This window comes from Ischnura elegans, chromosome 1 (assembly GCF_921293095.1).
Source record: "Ischnura elegans chromosome 1, ioIscEleg1.1, whole genome shotgun sequence".
Lineage (NCBI taxonomy): Eukaryota > Metazoa > Arthropoda > Insecta > Odonata > Coenagrionidae > Ischnura > Ischnura elegans.
Genome location: NC_060246.1, coordinates 164984244 through 165004322, shown reverse-complemented (window position 1 = coordinate 165004322; position 20079 = coordinate 164984244). Strand labels below are relative to the sequence as shown.

General features: G+C 39.0%; 1 protein-coding gene across 2 annotated transcripts in view; it reads left to right on the top strand.

Moving 5' to 3' along the window:
* The window catches only part of LOC124173131 (nuclear pore complex protein Nup98-Nup96), a 121257-nt gene that overhangs the window by 7236 nt on the left and 93942 nt on the right, over positions 1-20079 (top strand). Inside the window, exons 3-8 of one of the 2 annotated variants that reach the window (XM_046552650.1) lie at positions 913-1176; positions 3823-4104; positions 5225-5479; positions 11636-11701; positions 11792-11836; positions 16680-16780. In XM_046552650.1, the coding sequence (XP_046408606.1) occupies positions 913-1176; positions 3823-4104; positions 5225-5479; positions 11636-11701; positions 11792-11836; positions 16680-16780 (1013 nt within the window). Of the gene's footprint in view, positions 1-912; positions 1177-3822; positions 4105-5224; positions 5480-11635; positions 11837-16679; positions 16781-20079 lie in introns of both variants that reach the window. The other variant, XM_046552641.1, reaches the window with a different exon arrangement.

Genomic DNA, 20079 nt, shown 5'->3' with positions numbered 1-20079 from the left:
TGCCAGCGAATGATATCAATGAAAGCCATTGAGCATGAAGAAAACGATGTATTCATAACCCATTCTCATCCAGTATATAGCACGTATTGTTTATGCTGTGGAAGCCACGGTCGTGATTTGACAACTTATTCAGCAAGTTTTTTGCCTCCTTCAATGTAGTGTAGTTTTTGCTATGGGTTATGCTAATTAATGTTAAAATCTCTTATGTGTAATTTCGGAGTTATGGTTTTATTGCATTATAATTCTCAAAAAAAAAAAAAAAAGTGCACCAGTTTTTCCACGTGCTGAAGACCATAAATCCAGAGACCCTTTGGTCCCAAGTTTTCCGGCTATGAGGTCCTCAACTGAATGTTCAATCCTTACTGGAGAAATAGTTGATAATTTTGCCGTTTTTCTCCCAAGTTTGTGGTAAAATAATCTATGAGGCAGCCTTTTGTCCAGCTAGACATTAAGGAGTTGGTGGCACAGATGGAACCATTCTTAGAAATAATTACCTTTTGACAGGAAACTTTCATATTCTCCACTGATATTCAAAAAGAGAAAGTGGCATAACCTAGGAAACAATCAATCAATATTATTAGCAAGATTAGCCTTCATATTGTTGTCAGTAATATTGTGACTATCCTTGATAACCAAAACTACTCACTATGATTATAAGTCTGACACATGTGGTAAAATAAAAGCAAAGAAATATTTATCGGAATGTATAGGTATAGGAATTAATAGTTTCCCCGTGCGATGAAGGACTTAATTAAATTCTAGATGGGACTCAGTTGTCAAATATCTCCAGCAAGCACTTTTCTCTTGTGAACGGCTGTTGGCTTAATGTCATGTGCATATTTAAGTTGCTTGTGAGGAAATGCCAATTGGGGAGGTTGTAATCAATTTCACGTATCTCTCTCTCTGTCGCAGGTTTTGGTGCCGGTACAACTCCAGGTGTGACTCCATTTGGTGCCACAGGAATGGCCAACACAGGAGGGGCCACTGCTTTTGGAAAACCGGCTACGGCCCCTGGGCAGCCAGTATTTGGCTCTGGTGCCACCACCTCACTGTTTGGTGGTGCAGGGACTGGGGCCCCTGGAAATACGACCGTCCCCCAAGGAGGCGGTCTGTTTGGCGGAGCGAGCACTGGAAGCACTTTTGGAATGGGCCACCAAGCACAGCCTGCCTTTGGAGGTACACCACCCGACTGTGCACTTTTGAACCACTCGTAGCTGTGAAACCTTGAGATTGCTATGGTGCAGTTCTCCGTCTTTCCTTGTGTCCTACTTATCTGCCCCAAGAATTTATCTCTGAGCCTTCCATTGGGAACTTTTCTTCAAGAATTTTTCCCTTCGTTAAAAATTTCAGAATGCCACCTATCCCACACAATTGTTTTTGCATTCTGTTTCCTTGTTTCTTGTCATATTCGTTTGGCGTAGTTAAAGAATCTGGATGGGGAAGGTGGGGGTGAAGTCGACCACTCACCCTACAAGGGTCTTGAGAAGTTACCCCACATCAAGTATAGGTGTTTCTCCCATAGAAATTTTATTGATCTAATGTTTTCAGAAAGCCCGATTTAAAAAAATTTTTTTTTTAATTTTTAAATTTTATTTTATTTTATTTTTTTTGAGATTTTTCTTTAAAACTGAATGGGGTTTCTATCGGTGCATGAAGCATCGCCACTGCTATTTTGTTTCATAGGATTTTCCTGAGATGTTCCACAATATCTTGGAGAGCTCTTTGAGCAAAGTAGTTGGTTTTTTGTCTCAAATGCCGTCCTAGTTTGAGCTCTTTCATCCAAGGTAATTGTGCTCCCAATGTTGGTGAATGACTTCACTTTCTCCAATACCTACCCTTTAAGCCTGACGTAGGCCACTGATTTTTCACTCCTGCAAGTATCTTGTTTTTTTTTTTCCTTGCCAATTTTCATGTTGTGTTCCTGACACACTTCTTAAATTACTTTTATCATCCAGATGCTTCTCATTTCCTACTACGATAAAACATTTGCGCTGTGCCCTTTGAATTAGAGTCATTATGTTGGCACCCTTGGCACTTAGGCCCATGGTGGAGGGAGGATGTAATATAATTATTATTAACCCTATGGAAGTACAAGAAATAATAGCTCTCATAAACATGGTTCACTGATGTGTCACTGAATTAGTTCAGTAAACTACATTTTATGTTAGTAAGGAGAAATCATCGACATATTTTCACAGTTTTAGCATCATTTCTGGGAACAATATAAATATTTTGAAAGTTAAACAATGTAAAATTATCCATTATGTACATGAACTTATTTTGCATGAAATACGATGCATTGGAAATAATAGAATGATTTTATATGAGTAGCGATAGCTATGTTCTTGATGTGTTCAACTAAATACTTCACAAAACAAAGTAATAATTCTTCTGTCTGTTCTACGTTGATTACAAAATACAAAATGCCATTTCATTACTTACCATTCCGTTTTAGCAAAACCATAGAAAAAGATAAATAGAGGATAGGAGCATGACACTCAGGAAATATGTTGAAGTGAAAGGGGTGAAGGGTTGTAATTCACAATCGGTTATTATTTATGGTAACATATTCAAAGTGGGATTACTTCCTATTGGAGGATTTGATAATTACATACCAATGAGCCCATGCCAGTGGTCTTGAAAATGACATGGAATTTGCAGCAGGTGCGCATTGAAAAATGTGGAGGGGCGAAATATTGATGTTCTAGTCAGATTGTGTAAATGTTGAACCGTTTTCCTTCCATTTACAGGTGGTCTCATCAAAGGCTACTTGAAAGTGAAGGAATGAATGAAACAACTCATGAAATCATGACTTGTCTACCTCCACCATTTATGGACGAAAAAATGTTTCAAACCTATTATAATAACGTCTTTAATTATAAATTTTTAAAATATGGTTTGGTTTTTCTCATTACTTGACCCATTATTCAACAATGCATCGTTTCCACTGATGCCAATTCACTCTCAAAACAAAAATTCCCTGTTTCAGTGTTGCCTATATCCAGGTTACAGATTTATTCACTGGAAATGTTGTAGATCTGGAATGTGTCTGGTCTCATGTATTCTAGATTATTGATCTTCTACTTTTTACTGTAAAGAATTGGTGGAATTGCCAAGTGTTTCCATTCATCGTAGCAACAGAGTTCCACACAGTTTTGGTAGCTTTGATTTATGCTGCTAATGAAATCTTTGTCAATGAAATTCATATCTTGTGTGTAAGGACATTAATATTTCAGGCTCTCTCGAGGAATATGGATAGATCACTTAAGGTTTTATGCTGGATTAGAGTCTTCGTGTCTCATATTACATTAGAAAACTTACATAGCATCGTTCTACCTATCAATAAAATTACTTTCTAATATTTATGCCAGCCCTGGCAATGTTTGGAAATTATTCTAACAATGCTTAGCCATCATGATGATTGTGTTGAGTGAATTAGGTTTAAAACGTAAAGCACTTAAAATTCCATCTTATAATTATATAATTCAAGTAATTTGTGATGCAAAAATTGACTGTAATATGCTGTTTTTTTATCATATTGGTGTATTGAATTAAAAATATATCTTATAATTTGTAACAACATAAAGTAATTTTTTAGTGAATTTCTGTTTTTGATATTTTTATGAAGTGTTGTGCTTAGGTTTTTGAATTTGCATTTGTTGTACGATTCTCTGTTCACATATTCTGTGACTGTCTAATATTGACCTCTGCCTCCGAACAGAGATTAATGAATTGCTAGTATTATTGTGGGAACTCTGCCAAGTCTGCAATGGGAGTGGAATTTACTCAAGGATCTAACGTTGCTTCTGTCTTGTGATGAAGGGTTCACCTCAGCCCCAGCCTCCCCGAGTATCTTTGGAGCGGCAGCTGGCACAGCAGGGGCGGGCACCACGACAGGGGGTGGCCTCTTTGGGGTCGCATCAACATCTACAGCATCTGTTGGAGGTCAGCAAGTGTCTACTTCGAACGCTGTGCCCTTTGGTAGCGCTCCGAAGCAAGCGTCGGCCTTTGGCTCGTTGGGAGGGTTTGGTCAGCCAGCGACGGCCACACAGCAGACGGGTGGAGGGCTGTTTGGGAGCACGTCAGGAGGCATGTTTTCCACAGGTAGGCTCATTTTACCGTTTCAGTTTCTATGGTGATATTTAAAATCTATTAAACTTTGTTTGTGTTTGTTGGTTGTATGTAATTCCTATGAATTATTATAGAATATGATAAACCTAAACTTACATCAGTAGTGCTGTGTATTAATGGAATTTGTATTAGTAACAGTATCAGCTTCATGTGTTTCTGGCACTGGAAATGTCGTCAATAATGGCTTAATGTTCTGGTTACTTTTTCATTCGAAAGTTTTGGAACACAGTGCTGCATATCTTTGATTACAGTCACCCATTTTTTGCCCAGAGTCACTTGGGAGCTTTTGTGAAGTGCAGTTAATAATCCCACAATTTCCTAAGCACAATTGCGTGATTGGCATTTTGGAATAAACACTATGCTAATCAAATTTCAGTGGTGCAATAAAAACAGTTTGCCCTAATGTAGCAACTGTGTTCTAGGATACTCAATGGTATGGTCACATACAACATCTGACTGATTGCTGTAGGTTCACGGAAATAGTAAATGTATAAGTACAGTAGAATCCTGATTTAAGGTTTTTCAGGGGGGACAAAATTTAAAACACTAAATGAAGACCTGCCTTTTTTTCAGGTTTTAGGGTCTGTAATGATTGGAATGGCTTTTTATGAATAAAAAATATTATTTTAAGTAATCTCCAGAAACCATGAAATTTCATGTGTGTCAGCTGGCAAAATATGGCCACTATATTTTGTAAACGTACACAAATTGCCCTTAGGTAAGGTGAGGGTGCCAGAGTGAAAAATCTTTTGAGGTGTGTCTGGGTTTTACCCTTTTTTATTACTGTGGAGTTATCACCAAGAACTCTTAGTGAGCTCAAGTAAATGTGATTCTTGGATTGACGGTGACTGTGAAATCCCCTCTGTCAATGCCATTGGGTTTTGCTCCTCTGATTAACTTTTAGATATATATTACTGTCAACTTTTGGTTTGTGTGTCATGTTGAAGATTATTTTTGAGCTTTTGGAATTGGGTTATTGTATTAAAGCAGCCAGCTACTAAGGTTTTGGTTATGTGACGGTCAAGTACCCTTGGCAATCATATCCTTTCCATTTATTTTCCTTTTGTAATAATGAATGAAATAATTCTTTCAGGTTTTGGTAGCACTCCTGGAACTGCAACTGGTGCAGGAACCCCGGTGAAATTTTCTCCGCTGATGGGTACAGATTCAATGGTGAAGAACGGGGCTCAGCAGACGATAAACACTCGACATCAATGCATTACTTGTATGAAGGAGTATGAGTCTAAGTCCCTGGAGGAGCTGAGAATGGAGGACTACGCAGCGGGAAGGCGAGGGGGTGCCATTGGCGGTGGCGTGGGCGCAGCACCCAACTCGGTGGTGACACCTGGTAAGGATTCAAATGGAGTGGCCACATTGGTTGAGACGTTCATTCACGGTTCGTGATGTCCAATTGATCTTCTTTTGGTGTACCCGCATCACACTCTGAATAAGTATGAATGTCGGTCTGTAGTCTTTTCCCTCCTTCCCTTTTCTATTATCCGACCAATTTTTATACGAGTTTTAGGGTTAAAGATAAAGGCGATTGCCCCATTTACTGTTATATCACTTGTCGGGAAGTGGATGAAACTACAGATGTGATGTTTATGTAAAACCTGCTTAAGTAATTTGTAAGTAAGGAATACTTTGAATTTATCAATTTTGATGAAAAACGTTATGACGGAAGCAAATCTGGTTACGTTAATAGTCTTAATTCAAGTTTGGAAACTGTGCTAAATGGATGAGTTATGCAATATATTTAGTTATTAGAATGTCAGAAACAATGGTGGTGAGTTGAGGGAACTAGAATGAGTCAGTGGCTGAGGGAGGAGAAGTGGTGGGCAGAGGAAGCGCAGTGAGGAGAGGGGGTTGTGGGAGGGAAGGGTTGCGCTCTCTCCAAAGCAGTGAGGTGCTGGAGGATGGTTACGAATGAGGGAGTCCAACTGGCACAATCTTGCTATTTTGCGATCATGTTGCTTGCGGCTGAGCTAATTAGAAATGTGCTTTCTTCAGTCAGAGTGTCCAGTCTGCATCATCTTTTCTGAGTGTGCTCCTGCAGGGCATTTTCTTTGAAGATAGTGGTTCAGCCTTTTTCTAATGAGAAAGCATGGTATATGTTGATGGGAGAAGTACAAAAGTGTAGAATTCTGATTCAATAAATTAAATAGTAGGCCATGATTATCAGTGGATCACACATGGGGAAAAGTAAGAAATCCTAGGATATCAAGGAGTACATACAAAGAGTTGCTGTTTAAAGTGAAAACTTCTTGTGTGCATTGGCATTTTTTGTGTGGGGTCAAATAAACAAACTTACCGCATGGGGGTAAATCAATAATAAATAATTGAACAAATATTTCCATGCTCTACAAACTAAAATAATACATGGTATTTGGACTCATTGTTAAACAATTTGTTCCTTATTACCAATCCAGAAATCTTGAAAAAAGCACTAATTGTACAAAGTTATTTTTTGTCACCCAGGAGAAAATTAGGTGACATGAGTGAGCAGCAAGGTTGTTGGCATAAAAAAGACCATTGGGTGAGCGAGAGAAAGGATATGTAGATAAGAAATACTTCCCATAGTTCTCAGGCAACTTGATACTTCAGCTCTATCGCAGTTAAACTTTGGTGAGCTAACGAGCTCAGAGCTCTTTCCCTTCATGCAGTTTTACATGATGTTTCATCTTGTACAAGTTGAATCAAATGATTATGCAAATGAAATTCATTTGCATGATAGCATGAAACATCTGCCTTTCATGGTGAATTAATTCTGTGAATTTCCAATTCAGAATTTTTGTTCTTCAGGGCGACTTCTAATAGTGTGTGTCAATTCTAACAATTTTTCAGACAGTGTTTTTTTGTGAAATAGCCTTTCCAACTCCACGTTCCACTTCTATTCATAATTTTTGGGGAACAACTATTTTCTTCCTTATCATACTTAAATGATGTCTGTAATACATCATGTTTAGTCTCAGTCTTTTTTTAATTTATGCATATTACTAATGTTTTAATGCCATTAAGGGGTAATACCAGTTGCCGAAATTGTTATTGTTGTGACACCTTTTGGGCTGAACGGGTGACTGACCTAGCGATTGACCTCAAGAAAAGGGCAGCATTCCAACAGTTAGACCCAAAAAGGTCAGGGGAAGAGAAAGAGGGAGGTATTAAACTCATTCTTGTGGCTCTCGTGTAGCCTGATAGTTTCCTTGGGAATTTATGATATATGGCCATTGCTACTAGAAACTTATGCAAGCCATGATGTGGGGTGTCTGGGGCCTGTTGGGTAGTTTTGGAGAGGAGAAAAGCATCAGAGGGATAGGGTCTGAGGGCTGATGCTAAATCCTACCTTGTTGGACTTCCCCCGAGTTTCTTTCTAAGGGAAGTAGTTCACCCAACTGTTCATTTAAAAAATGCAATTACAGGCGGTCCCCGACTTTCGTACACAATGCGTTCCCGAAAACTTGTACAAAAGTCGAATGTACGAAAGTCGAACCATTGACTTCCATACTAATTAGGGGTTACGTTCCAAAAGAGCGGAATATATGTACTAAAACCTTTTTTTTCACGGAATTCATTATAATTGACTTAATTTTAATAATATGTTAATAAAACTCCTCAAATCATCTAATTTCTTTCGAAAATACGCAGAAAATGCAAATAAAAGCTTAAAACACAAGAACTCCGTTGGCTATCGAGTGAAACTTCCTCTTGGCGTTTAAGTTGACATTCTACTTATTACGTCCAATATAAATAAAAGGACATATCATGAAGCATAACAAAATGTAGTTGTTGAACCCGCACTCTGGATAACTATTAATTTTTACACCAAAATTCGACATTTGGCAGGTGACATTCGTGATCGCGTATATTTCGCATGTTATTCAAAAAAGACAAAAGACAAACGGAATTCGGGTGATATTTCGTGTTATATCGTTGCTGAAGGTTTACATGAATTAAACAGCACTCAAACGAAAGAATACAATTAGAAAGAAGATCTTACTAGTTTTATTGAAAGCTATTCGATGATGTCTAGTCAACTTCTTTTGAAAAATATCTTCAATGAAGGCTTTCCTCTTCTCTTGATAAAGGAGCCTATAGCAGGCAGTCTCTCTCCCAAATAAATCACCTAGATCAGAGTCAATTACCAACAATTCCCTTCATTATATAGGTTCATATTGTTCGCATATACTGCCGATACTGCCATTTGAAACAATTGAATGTTGGGATGCGCAATAAACATCGCGGGAATTAAAAAAAAATTACAGACCAACATCCGAAAGTCCGAATTTAGCGTACGAAAGTCAAGTAAAAGGTGTCAATTTTGAACGTACGAAAGTGCGAATTGTACGAAAGTCGACTGTATGAAAGTCGAGTGTATGAAAGTCGAGGACCGCCTGTATTTAAAAAATAATAATTGATATTTATCCAGTCTTATGTTCTAAGAGCCAGATTTCACAATGGGTTGGGGACCCACATCCGTTGTTTACCAATGTGATTTGAACATTAGCAGATTCATATGCTGTATGAGCGCGTGTAAGAGGCACACCTTTTTTCCCAGAAATTGCAGCCGAAAATGAGGGTGCGCCTCTTACACAAACTTCTTATCTTCCCCCCCTCCCCTTCCCCGGTGGCAAGTCCAAGGGGAACTCAGTGGCCTTGGTTTTCAGCGTGAGTCAGTCATCTGAAACCATGGGTCAAAATCAAGCGGCAGGCATGGGAATTTCTCCCTTAGTGACATATTTTTAAAATGCTCCTGTTTGAATTTCTTGCAAGCATCGCACCGTCACGTTGGTACCCCAGAGGTGAACATTGAAAAGATCGGACGGGGTGATTCGCTCCGGAGCGCGCGCTAAATTTACTGCCAAGAGAGTGCATTCTGCGGCATTTATACTGCATAAAGTAATCGCTTATCTAACGTATAGAAATGCGTAGTTTTGCAGGACATACCTGGTTAACAGTCAACATCTGTCTTGCCGAGTAATTTCCATTACGCTGAGCACCTGATTTTTCAAAAATTATCTTCAGATGCTAATATGAGGATTTTTTCAACTGAAAATTATATTGGTGTCAAAACCTGCGGTTTAAAAAATTCGGACGAGTGTGTTCATTGTTGGATTAAATTGTGGATAGAAGAAATCAGAAATGCTTTTAAGTGAAGAGCGCAGAAGGAGAGGTCGAGGGGAAGGATCGCAATCCCTCCGTCTTCAAAGCATTAATGAGGCTATGAGCGAAGGAGCAAGGGAAGAACACGTCCGATCTTGCGTGTGACGTCGTTGCCTTTAAAGTGAAGAGGCGAAGACACAGCAATGTGATATACGCAGTTTGCGTTGCCTGAAGTTTCCAGTCCGTCTCGTCTTGTTTGAATGTGCTTATGCTACGCTTGTTTCTTCTGAAATTGTGCTGTTTGGACTATGTTGAATATTAGTAGCCTTATTTTAGCTATAAATCTTGGTGTCAATCAATTAGAGCTCAAAAAACTTAAATGCTGTCAGATATACGTCGCGTTAGGTCTAATTCTTTTTAGAACCTCGTGTGTGTCATACAATTGCTGAAAGATATCGAGATATCTTCGAGCTCAGAAGGTGTCTCACCTAGCATTTGACCTCCAGAAACTCAGAGAATTGAACTTGGTAGGCCGAAAAAGGTCAGTTGGTGAGATGGGGTAGGGATGAAACACGTTTCCATTGTTCCCCGATATTTTCGTATTTTCCTGTGGAGTCTCGGAAAGGAAAAAAATGGCAGTGGCACACACACCGATTTTGGAAGCGATGCTTGCACACACGCTGGATTTTTACCGGTCAAACGATAAGTTGCTATGTTTTTGAGCCGGCGCCGGCAATCCACAGTGACAACGGCCGGCAGCTAACCGGCATTTTGCCGGTGCCGGCACGTGGTCAGTACGTGTTCAAGCTCCTTTGCTCTCCCATTGTTCACTATTGGAATGTGGACGACCGATATTTTACCGGCCGTCCAAAATCGGTGTGTGTGCAAGGGGCCTTGACGTGGTTATTATCCTACGGCACTGAGATTGCCCCGATTGTTGTTCAATCTCTTGGGAAGGTTCATGCTATGTGCCTGTCGTGTTTTGCCTTAAAATTTTCCACGGCTGCAATTCTATTACAATACTCCTGCGTGAGCTTTTAAACAAAATTGTTCGTGAGTAGGACAAGCAATGTACGGCGATGGCGTATGCCAAGAGAGGATCGGAACTCTTTCTACTCCCTCTTATGCCACTATTACCGCCGCAGTTATCAAACTTTTCATCTTTCAAATATTACTGAAAGAGGGAATTTCGTTAAGTGTCGAAATTCCAGGCATACGTCTGCAACACCGCACGATAGGATAAAAAAAATGCAGCAAATTTTTTTTCTTTATAGCTTCGATCCTCAAAATAGGGGTGCGCTTCTTACACATGTGCACCTCTTACACACGCTGATATGGTATTTCTGTTTTTGTTGACCTGTTTCCTGCTTCTTGAGCTATTTGCGATGATGAATCTATGTCCTTAACCTTTTTGCTGCTGAGTGGCATCATGAGCTCATCTGGAGAGAGTCACCACTTTTCAGACACTCCTTCCTCTTCTTTTAATTAATCTAATGTGGCTAGTTGTTGTTTCCTGCCTTGTGAGCAATTGCTCCCCTCAACGAAAGGTTCCCTTTGAGTGGGTAAATGAATGATAACTCTTTTGATGTCACCTAAAAAAGGGATACTACATACAGTGGAATCTCGTTAAAGCAAGTACGGGCTATAGCGACACCCCCGCTATAACGAGAGATAGCCGATGCACCGTCAATTGACCCTATAATAAGAGTGTTAAAAAATTCGTTTTTACGAGACCCTTTCGGTGATGGCTCTCGCCATAGTGAGGGTTTCACCGCCGGAAGACTTTCATCAAGACTCCTTAACCTCTGTAATTGCTAGCGATCTGTTAGAAATGAAGTTAATGGAGTGCTCAGTCTCAAATTTATGTGGTAAACTGTCGTTTGATAAATATAATGATTGACGAAACAATGCTTTTCATGATTTTTATTCAGTGCGGCGCTTATAAATTGTTTGAATAGTTAGTCGTTATTTGAGTAAGGAAATTTAGTGATGCAAAAAAACATCTGGATTTATGCTTACGTTTATCGGATAGATGTTTATCTGTCGCCGCACCACTCCTGTTCCTGTATATCTGTTCGCAACAGGTATATTGGCTATTATTTGCTCCACCTCCGGTAAAGCGACAATTCGCTATAGCGAGTGTTTATTAGTGCACCGTGGGGTGTCGTTATATCGAGGTTGCACTGTATTCATTTTTTTTTACTTATGAGAGTGTGGCTGAATGTGTACATATTTTTTCTCATGGCTTGAGTCTCTTCCAAATCCATTGAATGAAATATGTATATGGGTCTGAGTGAGCAACCATATTGTTTCTCCTCTTGCTGGATTGGTGAATGCCCTTTGTTTCTGTTCAAAATGATGTACCAGCTGAATAACTTGACATTGTTCTTGCTCTCCTCTGCAGGATTTGGCGCTTCTGGTGGTGTGTTTGGGAGTGGGGCACCAGGAAACACAACAGGCAGTTTATTTGGTAATCCAGCTACGGGTACTTCTCCTGCTGTAGGATTTTCAACGGTGACTACTACAACTGCCAATTCTGGTTTCTCTTTCTCTGTTCCAGGGTCCAATCTCTTTGGTGCATCCAATGCCAACAAACCATTTGGAGGTCAGTAATGCCTTAATAATATGTATTTGTGGATGCCTCTCCTCTCCCATCCCCTTCTGCATTTCCATTGTTCGCTTTTCAATGTTAGAGAGGAAAATTGGATAAAAAATGAGACTGGAACAATATATTTACCTCTCAAGGTATAAGTGCCCATAGAAAAACTGAAATTTTACACAAACTTCAAATGGTCTGAATAAAAAAACTAGTAGATATAACCTAGAAAATTTTTACAAGGTTTCATTCCTGCGTACAAGGATGAAAATTGGCAAGTTTTATCCAAATCGGAGTTGGTAGGAGTCATGATGAACTGACATGGAAAAGACCCCCTTGTGAGTCATCTGCTTGTGCTCTCAGTGAGCTTGAAATGGTTTGCGCCATCCCAGCTGTAGAGCGATGTGTACAACAAATTAGCTTGCTTATTTTTTCAAGCAAGGAGGCAATCTAGTTTAGGGAGACCCCATTAAACTCCAGACTGTCAAGCTTATATTTAAACATTTTATGATCAGTTCTTTTAAATACGTTTTTGAGATCTTAAGAGTCTCAGAAGACATGCTGTTTGAGGTTTTGCCATTTTGGAAGTCCATAGAGATGTGGAATGAGTCTAGGTAGAAACTTAATCGTTGATGAAATAACTTCTCAAAAACATTACCAACACAAGTTTTAGTTAACTGATGAGCAACTATCTAGGTACCCCTGATTATGTTGTTTGATATTTCCTGGTATTTGTTGAGGGCTGCCCTCTAGACTGTGGGTGTTCTAGACAAGCAATTTCCCCGACTGGCACCCATTGTTCAATAAACAAGTGCTCAGCCCGTGTAGATGCCGTGCTCCTTTAATTGTACACAAATATCTTTGAAATAATGGCTGACCTCACACTGTTAACAAATATTTGAGAAAGCCTCTTCATGCATATTTTTTTATTCTTTCAAATGGTACACACCTATAAATACCTCTTTTATGTTAAAGTTTAACTGATCTATTAAGTGTCACTTTTTGGTTTTTGTAAAGAGTAGCAAAAGCTGTTGTGCAGATTGCCTAGCTTGAACAATTTTCTTGCTTGTATTTAGAACTTAGGCCAGATAAACATGCCAGATGACGACAATTACGAATCCAGTATATCCTTACATTGCTTAATGTACATTCTATCGAACACATAAAACCCTTTACTAGCATACTAATGAATGCAATTATTTGTTTATAGTTTTGAAATTCCAATGGGAAAAACACATGCTTTGCAATATGAATTTTGCTTGAAACCTGCATTTTATTCTCAAAATCACCCAAACATCAAGAAATTGGCCTGAAGCGTATTGTTTATGCAATGGCAAATGACTGGAAAGTAGAGATGTGCGAATAGTATCTGCGAATACTCCAATACCTCGAATACTAGAAAGTATTCGATATTCGAGATCTCGAATACAGTGGAACCTCGTTAAAGCGAGTACGAGCTATAGCGAGACCCCCGCTATTACGAGAGATAGCCGATGCACCGTCAATTGATCCTATAATAAGCGTGTTAAAAATTTCGTTTTTACGAGGCCCTTTTGGTGTTGGCTCTCGCCATAGCGAGGGTTTCACCGCCGGAAAAACTTACACCAAGACTCCTTAATCTCTGTAATTGCTAGCGATCTGTTAGAAATGAAGTTAATGGAGTGCTCAGTCTCAAATTTATGTGGTAAACTGTCGTTCGATAAATAAGTAGTTAATTTTGGTGAAAATATTGTGGCACTAGCATTCGCGAATGCTTGATCTTCTTTTGTTCCTCGGGCGGCAGAAAGCAGTCGTCAGCATACCCGCACGTCCATGAGTTGCATGAATAGAAAGCATTTGATGGAACACACCATGGCCAAAAAAACACCAAACACGTCCAAGCGAGAAAATAAAAATAACGGAGTAATATGAGGTATATTGGCTATTATTTGCTCCACCTCCGGTAAAGCGACAGTTCGCTATAGCGAGTGTTTATTGGTGCACCGTGGGGTGTCGTTTTATCGAGGTTCCACTGTAGTTATGCCAAAGGTGCCGTCTCGAATACCTCGAATACTTTGAATTTCGCGTCATACACTGTCGCTCGCACGTCGTTGGTAGTTGACTCGGAAAAATGAGGAGAACTCTAGTCGTTTAGTGCATGCAGCGCCGTTTTAGGCAAGTTGACGAACTACATCAAATTCGCGGGTTAGAGCGGTGAAAAGAGTTCGACGTGGGGAACCTAAATTGATCCGGGTGAAAAAATCCGAAAATCCCCGGTTTCCCCCACCAGGAAAACCTCAGTGCCGTGGGATAGTAACTACATAGCACAATTCCCAAAACCAGCTTCCCCCCCTCCATCCATCAGCCCTCGGCCCCTCCTCCAACGCTTTCCTCCTCTTCGAAATCAAACAAAAGCCCCCAGCTCGCGCAGGTTTCGTATAAATGAGACGAAGTGTTTACCATGTGTCATTTATGGCTAATAAGAACAGGCACTCTTGAATCTTTTCCAGGAGATGAAACTGCCATAGGGAGAAACTCAGTGCCGTGGGATAGTAACATTGGCGCATTTCCCACGATCTGCTATCCCCCTCCATTCAGCAGTTGCCTCAATTACTCTGACGCTTTCCTCTTCTCTGAAATCAAACGAAAGGTCCTCGCTCGCGCAGTGATCGTATTACGAAGACAAAATGAAATTCTTCGATGAAAATATCAAGTTACACGAGAACAATAAAGACGTGTCTCACGCCCCCCTTTTCTAACCCACTGACCTTTTTCTGCCTACCTGCTTCGAAGTTTCCCATTTCTTGAGGTCAGCTGCTGCATGAGTACCGTGGGATAGTTACATTAGCGCATTTCCCAAGATCCGCTCTCCCCTCCATTCAGCACTAGCCTGAGGCTTTCCTCTTCTCCGAAATAAAAAAAAAGGTCCCAGCTCGCGCAGGGATCATATTACGTAGACCTTAGCTTTGAAAAAAATATCAAGTTACACGAGAACAAAAGAAATGTGTTTCGCGCCCCCCTCCCTTTTCTCACCCACTGACCTTTTCCAGCCTTCCTGGTTCTAAGTTTCCAGTTTCTTGAGGTCAACTGCTCCATAAATCACCTATTAGCCTAAAAGGTGTCTAACAATGACTTTCGGCAATTGATATTACACCTTTGTTGGATTGAAATATTAGTAATTTGCGCGTGATTTAAAAAAGAACAAGGCCAAACGCGACGCATTTCTGACTTTATTTAAGCATTTTATGCGAAGAAATAAATGTCAAAATAAGACGGAGACTTGGCATTCTGGCGAGACTCGAAATGAGCAGCAGAGCTTCTCGGAAGTTGATGCGGTATTTTTTTCCGAAAACATATATCAAGGTACAATTAATGAGTGGTGCTATAAATCTTTATTGTTACAGTCCCAGACGAAGGGATATTTTCTCAGGATATTTGGTTTCTCCCTGATAGCAATTCCAATTCATCTTCTTATCTTGTGAGAACTCCCAAAGATGGACTGAAAATAATTGAAGAAAATCCGGTGGAGAAGAGCTTGTATTTTGCAAAATGCCTCAGATTGTGAGCTAGCACTTGGCAGCAGGAGTGGGGGTAAAGCGATGGTAGTTGAATTAATTACATGCCCAATTGTTTCCATAAAATTAAAATATTCATTATCAGCTAAATTCCTGTTTGAATCCTTTAAAGGAAATCAAAATTACTCCTTAAAATCTTGTGTTGCCTGCTGCATAGGTAACCCAGTCAAACATTCCAGCATTCATCATATTGTATTCGAGGTATTCGAAATTCGAGGTATTCGAATATTCGAGCAATGATTTAATATTCGAATTCGAATATCGAATTCGAGAAATCTGCTATTCGACCCATCTATACTGGAAAGGAAGTCGTGGAAAGTGACCATGTTGAATAATCAAGTTTGAATAACTGAAGGCAGGTTGCGTGGAATAGTGAATTGGAAAATTGAATGTATGTTTAGAGCATGTTAATATGTGAATCAATAGATGCCACCTCTGCCAGGAAGCAATTGGTTTTGGGAAGTGTGCTTCAGCTAGAGGGTTTCAGTTGTGGCTGCAGAGTTTAGCCATAAATGTGTGCGCTACAACGTATTCAGAGTGAGTCATTTCTCTGAGTATTCTCTTCGTCTATGAGGAGTTTGCAGAGAGAAAATAGAACCCATTATTGGCAGCGAGCAGGTAGCGATTGTCATCTCATTAGTTGGGGAACTATAGGATGTTGCAAAGTGGCTGCATTGAGAATTAAGTGTTTCAATCTGTGGTTTGAACTTAAATAGCAGAATTCGTAAAAACGATGTGTATACATTGTTTGAATTTTAAAAATTAGCAAAATCAGAAAAAAAGTCTTTCTTAAAAGCCAGAAATCATAAAAATCTAAAAATAAAGTTGGATTTATGCTAAAAATGGCAACAATTCACATTTAAGAAAAAGAAGACTTGGTTATTGGCTATTCAGAATTCCAGTTGAATACAGTTGAGGAAAAAACTTAACCATGATATCAAAGCTGGATATCAGTCTAGAAAGGTGTTGGTTGAAAAAAGAACTGGGCTCAAGTGTGTGTTCAGGTTTTGAATGACTTTGTGGGAGTAAGTTGCATGCTTAATGCACGTTAAACTTTTAGTGTTGTTAAAATATTGATTGTTGAAATTACATTGTTTTTCTCTGCTGCTTAACTATGGCAGAATTATTTGTATTGATTTAATGTATTTACACCTTATGTATTAAGTTAATTAAATATGCTGGTACCAAAGGGAAATATGTCACGGTTTTCTGTCTAGCTATTGAAACACTTGAGCGTGATAATTTTGAATTCATGTCATTTGTGTTGTTGAAATTCCTCTTATTTATTTGCTTGCCAGGCACTGCACCTCAACCAAGTACCCTGTTTGGAGGAGCTTCCGCCACTAACGCATTTGGCAGCCAGTCCATTGGATTTAGTGCATTCGGACAGCAAAACCAGGTGAGCTGTGGTTTCCCTTTCTAGTTATGGAAAACTTAATGCTGCTATTAAATCCGTCTTTATCAAGTAGTTGTGCTTTCATTGGTATTCTGATGTAAAAAAAAGAGGAGATGCTGTGATTTTAGAGAAATTGCGATGATGGGAGGTTTGTTTAGTGGCCTCATATGATATGATTAGCTTACCTAATTTGGGTATCATTTTAATGAAACACTATCATTGACTCTGCCACCTATGAAATGTAACCATAGTGGTCCTTTTTGTTGAAACTCAGGGAAATGTGATACAAATCTCGTCTAGGTGACATTAATGATGATCAGATGAAGGTATAGGGTGTGTGAAACAATTGAAAGAGGAGAGAAATTTTAACAGCTTATTTCAAATTAGATTTAATATTATCTTTAAATATTTCTTGGCAAAGGAGTATCCTTACTGATTTTTTTAGCTTACATTTAGAAATAAAGTACACTCATTCTTTGTTTAGCACAATTTAATTGGTTTACATTCAGAGTTAAGCTACGCTAAGACAACGCTAAGTTAATTGGTTTATTGAGGAAGCATTCTCACCAGGGTAGTGACCGAAAACCTCATCTTACAGTTCAGTCAAACTTTGAAGACATGTTATAAGTCCATTGGGAGCTGTTCTCGAATCACCCTCCATGCCGAATTTTATAGCCAAGTATAGTTTAGACAAAAAATTCAGTTCAGCACTTACATGATAAATGTATTCCTGTTTGAGAGCTTGTGTGGAATGACTGAGCCATAGCCCGGTGTTTAAAGTGTTTGATTTTCACGCCGACAACCGAGTATCAAATCTTGCATGTGGCACTTTTTTTTGCAAATGGCACATAATTACTTTCTACTTTTACAGAAGCCTTTAATTCATTGATTGTTATTTCCATGATTTCTGTTGAAAATTTGATTTATGTATGTGGAAATGTTTACCAATTTTTTTCACACAGAAGCCTACTTTCAATTATGTTATTTCAGTACCGGAACACAAAGCATTTTTACGCTACACATGCACTTTTATGTTGCAATATGATATTATGGACTCATATTCTTACAATTTAATCCTCATTTCTCAAAAATTTCAGCACTGCGGATTAGGAAAAGAAAATCATAGCTGGGGATCTATTCATGTTAACCATGATAATTGATAATTCTCTTCCTGGGAGGGGTACAAGCAAAATTTACCAACAAGATGCTTCTCTGGTGCCTTAAGGTACAGATAGCTTGTATAAGTTTGAGTGACTGCTCGCTGAGAAGGTGGATGACCGCCCCTAACTCTGGAGGAAGAGATATTTCCCTCCCTATCTTGCCTCATACGGATTTCAACGGTCCTTTTTCAAAATATTTTATCAGCCTTTTTGCATCGGCAACCCAACCCTAGCGCAGGGTATAGAAGGACATGACAATGTCAGTTGCTGTCTTTCGAATTGTGCAAAAGTTGTGAGGTTTTGAGCTTTGAGTTTGGTTAGGTCTTCGCTAATGAAAGTCTTGCATCTGCAAGTATTGGAATATATTAAGCTTCTTTGAGTAAGTATTTTTTTACACTCAAATAATTAAAATTTTGACTGTCCAAGTACATATGTATCGTGAAAGCGCTTCATTTTCTGGCACTGAAACAACATTATTGAAAGTGGTGTCGGTGGTGAAAAAACTTTGACCCCTCTCCTATCTTACAAGCATAAAAAAGCAGTTGCCAAACTCTTCCCCTCCTCTCTTTCTCTCATGTATGATTTTTCATTTTTTTGTTCTTCATGTCAAAAGAACTATGTACACAAATATTTTATACTGTTATACAAATATTGGGTGGAGTCGGACACCTATTTATACTCTTATTTTTGGCAAAAGGCTTTGAATGGATTTGCTAAAATTGCAGCAGTAAATATTGACTTGTTATTAATTCTTATATTAAAAAATTGGTGTTAAGTTATCAGAAATGGTCATTAGCTAGAAATAATGTATATAAGTGTCCTAATGTAGAAAGAATGACATTAAGTATACGCCCATTGTCATAAAAAATATTTTTCATGATAAATGATTGTATCTTGGAATTTCCTTAGTTTTTTTTTTTAATGTACGTATGATTTTTATAAGTTCACTACCTGAACGTCCAACTTGCTAACTGGAACACATCCCTATCTTTCCTCTGTTAACATGGTCTTGTTAAATACAAATTTGAATTTTGCTAAGACCCCAAGGAAACCACCCCTTGTGCTAAATGAGATATGCATGTACGTTTTTCATTATAGGTAAATAAGGGAGCCCTTTTTCCTTACTAAAGTCACATAGAAAATGCTCTTTTGAAAGAAAGTATTTTTCCCACTGATTTTATACGTTTTTGAATCGTGTAGTTCCATTTGTCTAGTGTCAAAGGTATTCTTGTATGAGGAGGGACCCAAAAATAGCTGGACGATATTTATAAAATAAATTCCGATTTTATATTTTTGTGTTGCAAACGTTAGTCAAGCTCGAAGTGCTCTCTGTTAACACTGATACCATGGTTCAAATGTTTTTTCCACTGCGCAAAACACCTTTGGCACTCATCATTTCCGATACCTTGCAACGCTGCCTATGATTCCATTTTCACCTCCTGAATGTCATCAAAACATTTCCTTTTATCACTCATTTCATCCGGAGGGACAAAAAGAAATCACAAGGTGCGAGATCAGGAGAGTAAGGAGGGTGTCATAGTTAGGAGGAAGCGGTTTCATATGATTTTTTTTTTTGCCAAAAATGGTTTGATCAGGAGTCAACAAGTGGGGGATGAATTTCACGGTGATTTGTCTTATTTGCTGAAATGCACTACACAGAACTTCACTAAAGACCAGATTATTCAGCGACTTCATCAATAGTATGCTTCTTATTCTCGTACATGAGCTTGTGTCCTACATGTCCATGTGTCCTTCATTTCATTTTTCACGTTTTCATCAGCTCTGGTTGTGGAAGGCGGGCCCGGGTGTTGAATGTCTTCAATCGACATGTTGCCACATTCAAATGGCGAATAACACTTGTACAATTGAGTTATTTTCAAAGCGTGACCTTTGTAAGCGTGAGCCCAGCATATCAACTTCTTCGACAAAGTTGCTGAGTAGAAAACAAAATTTCAACACTGCATGCTGCTCTCAAAATCAGCCATTCTTAAAATTGAAGTGGTCGCTAAACTCTTCAAACAAAAACTGTCACTGGGCCAACCTTCTAAAACCACGCCGTTTCGCATACTGACTCAGAAAAGGTGAGTTAACACCAATGTAGTGAAGAACCCCAAACTATGATAATGACGTGCACAGTAATAA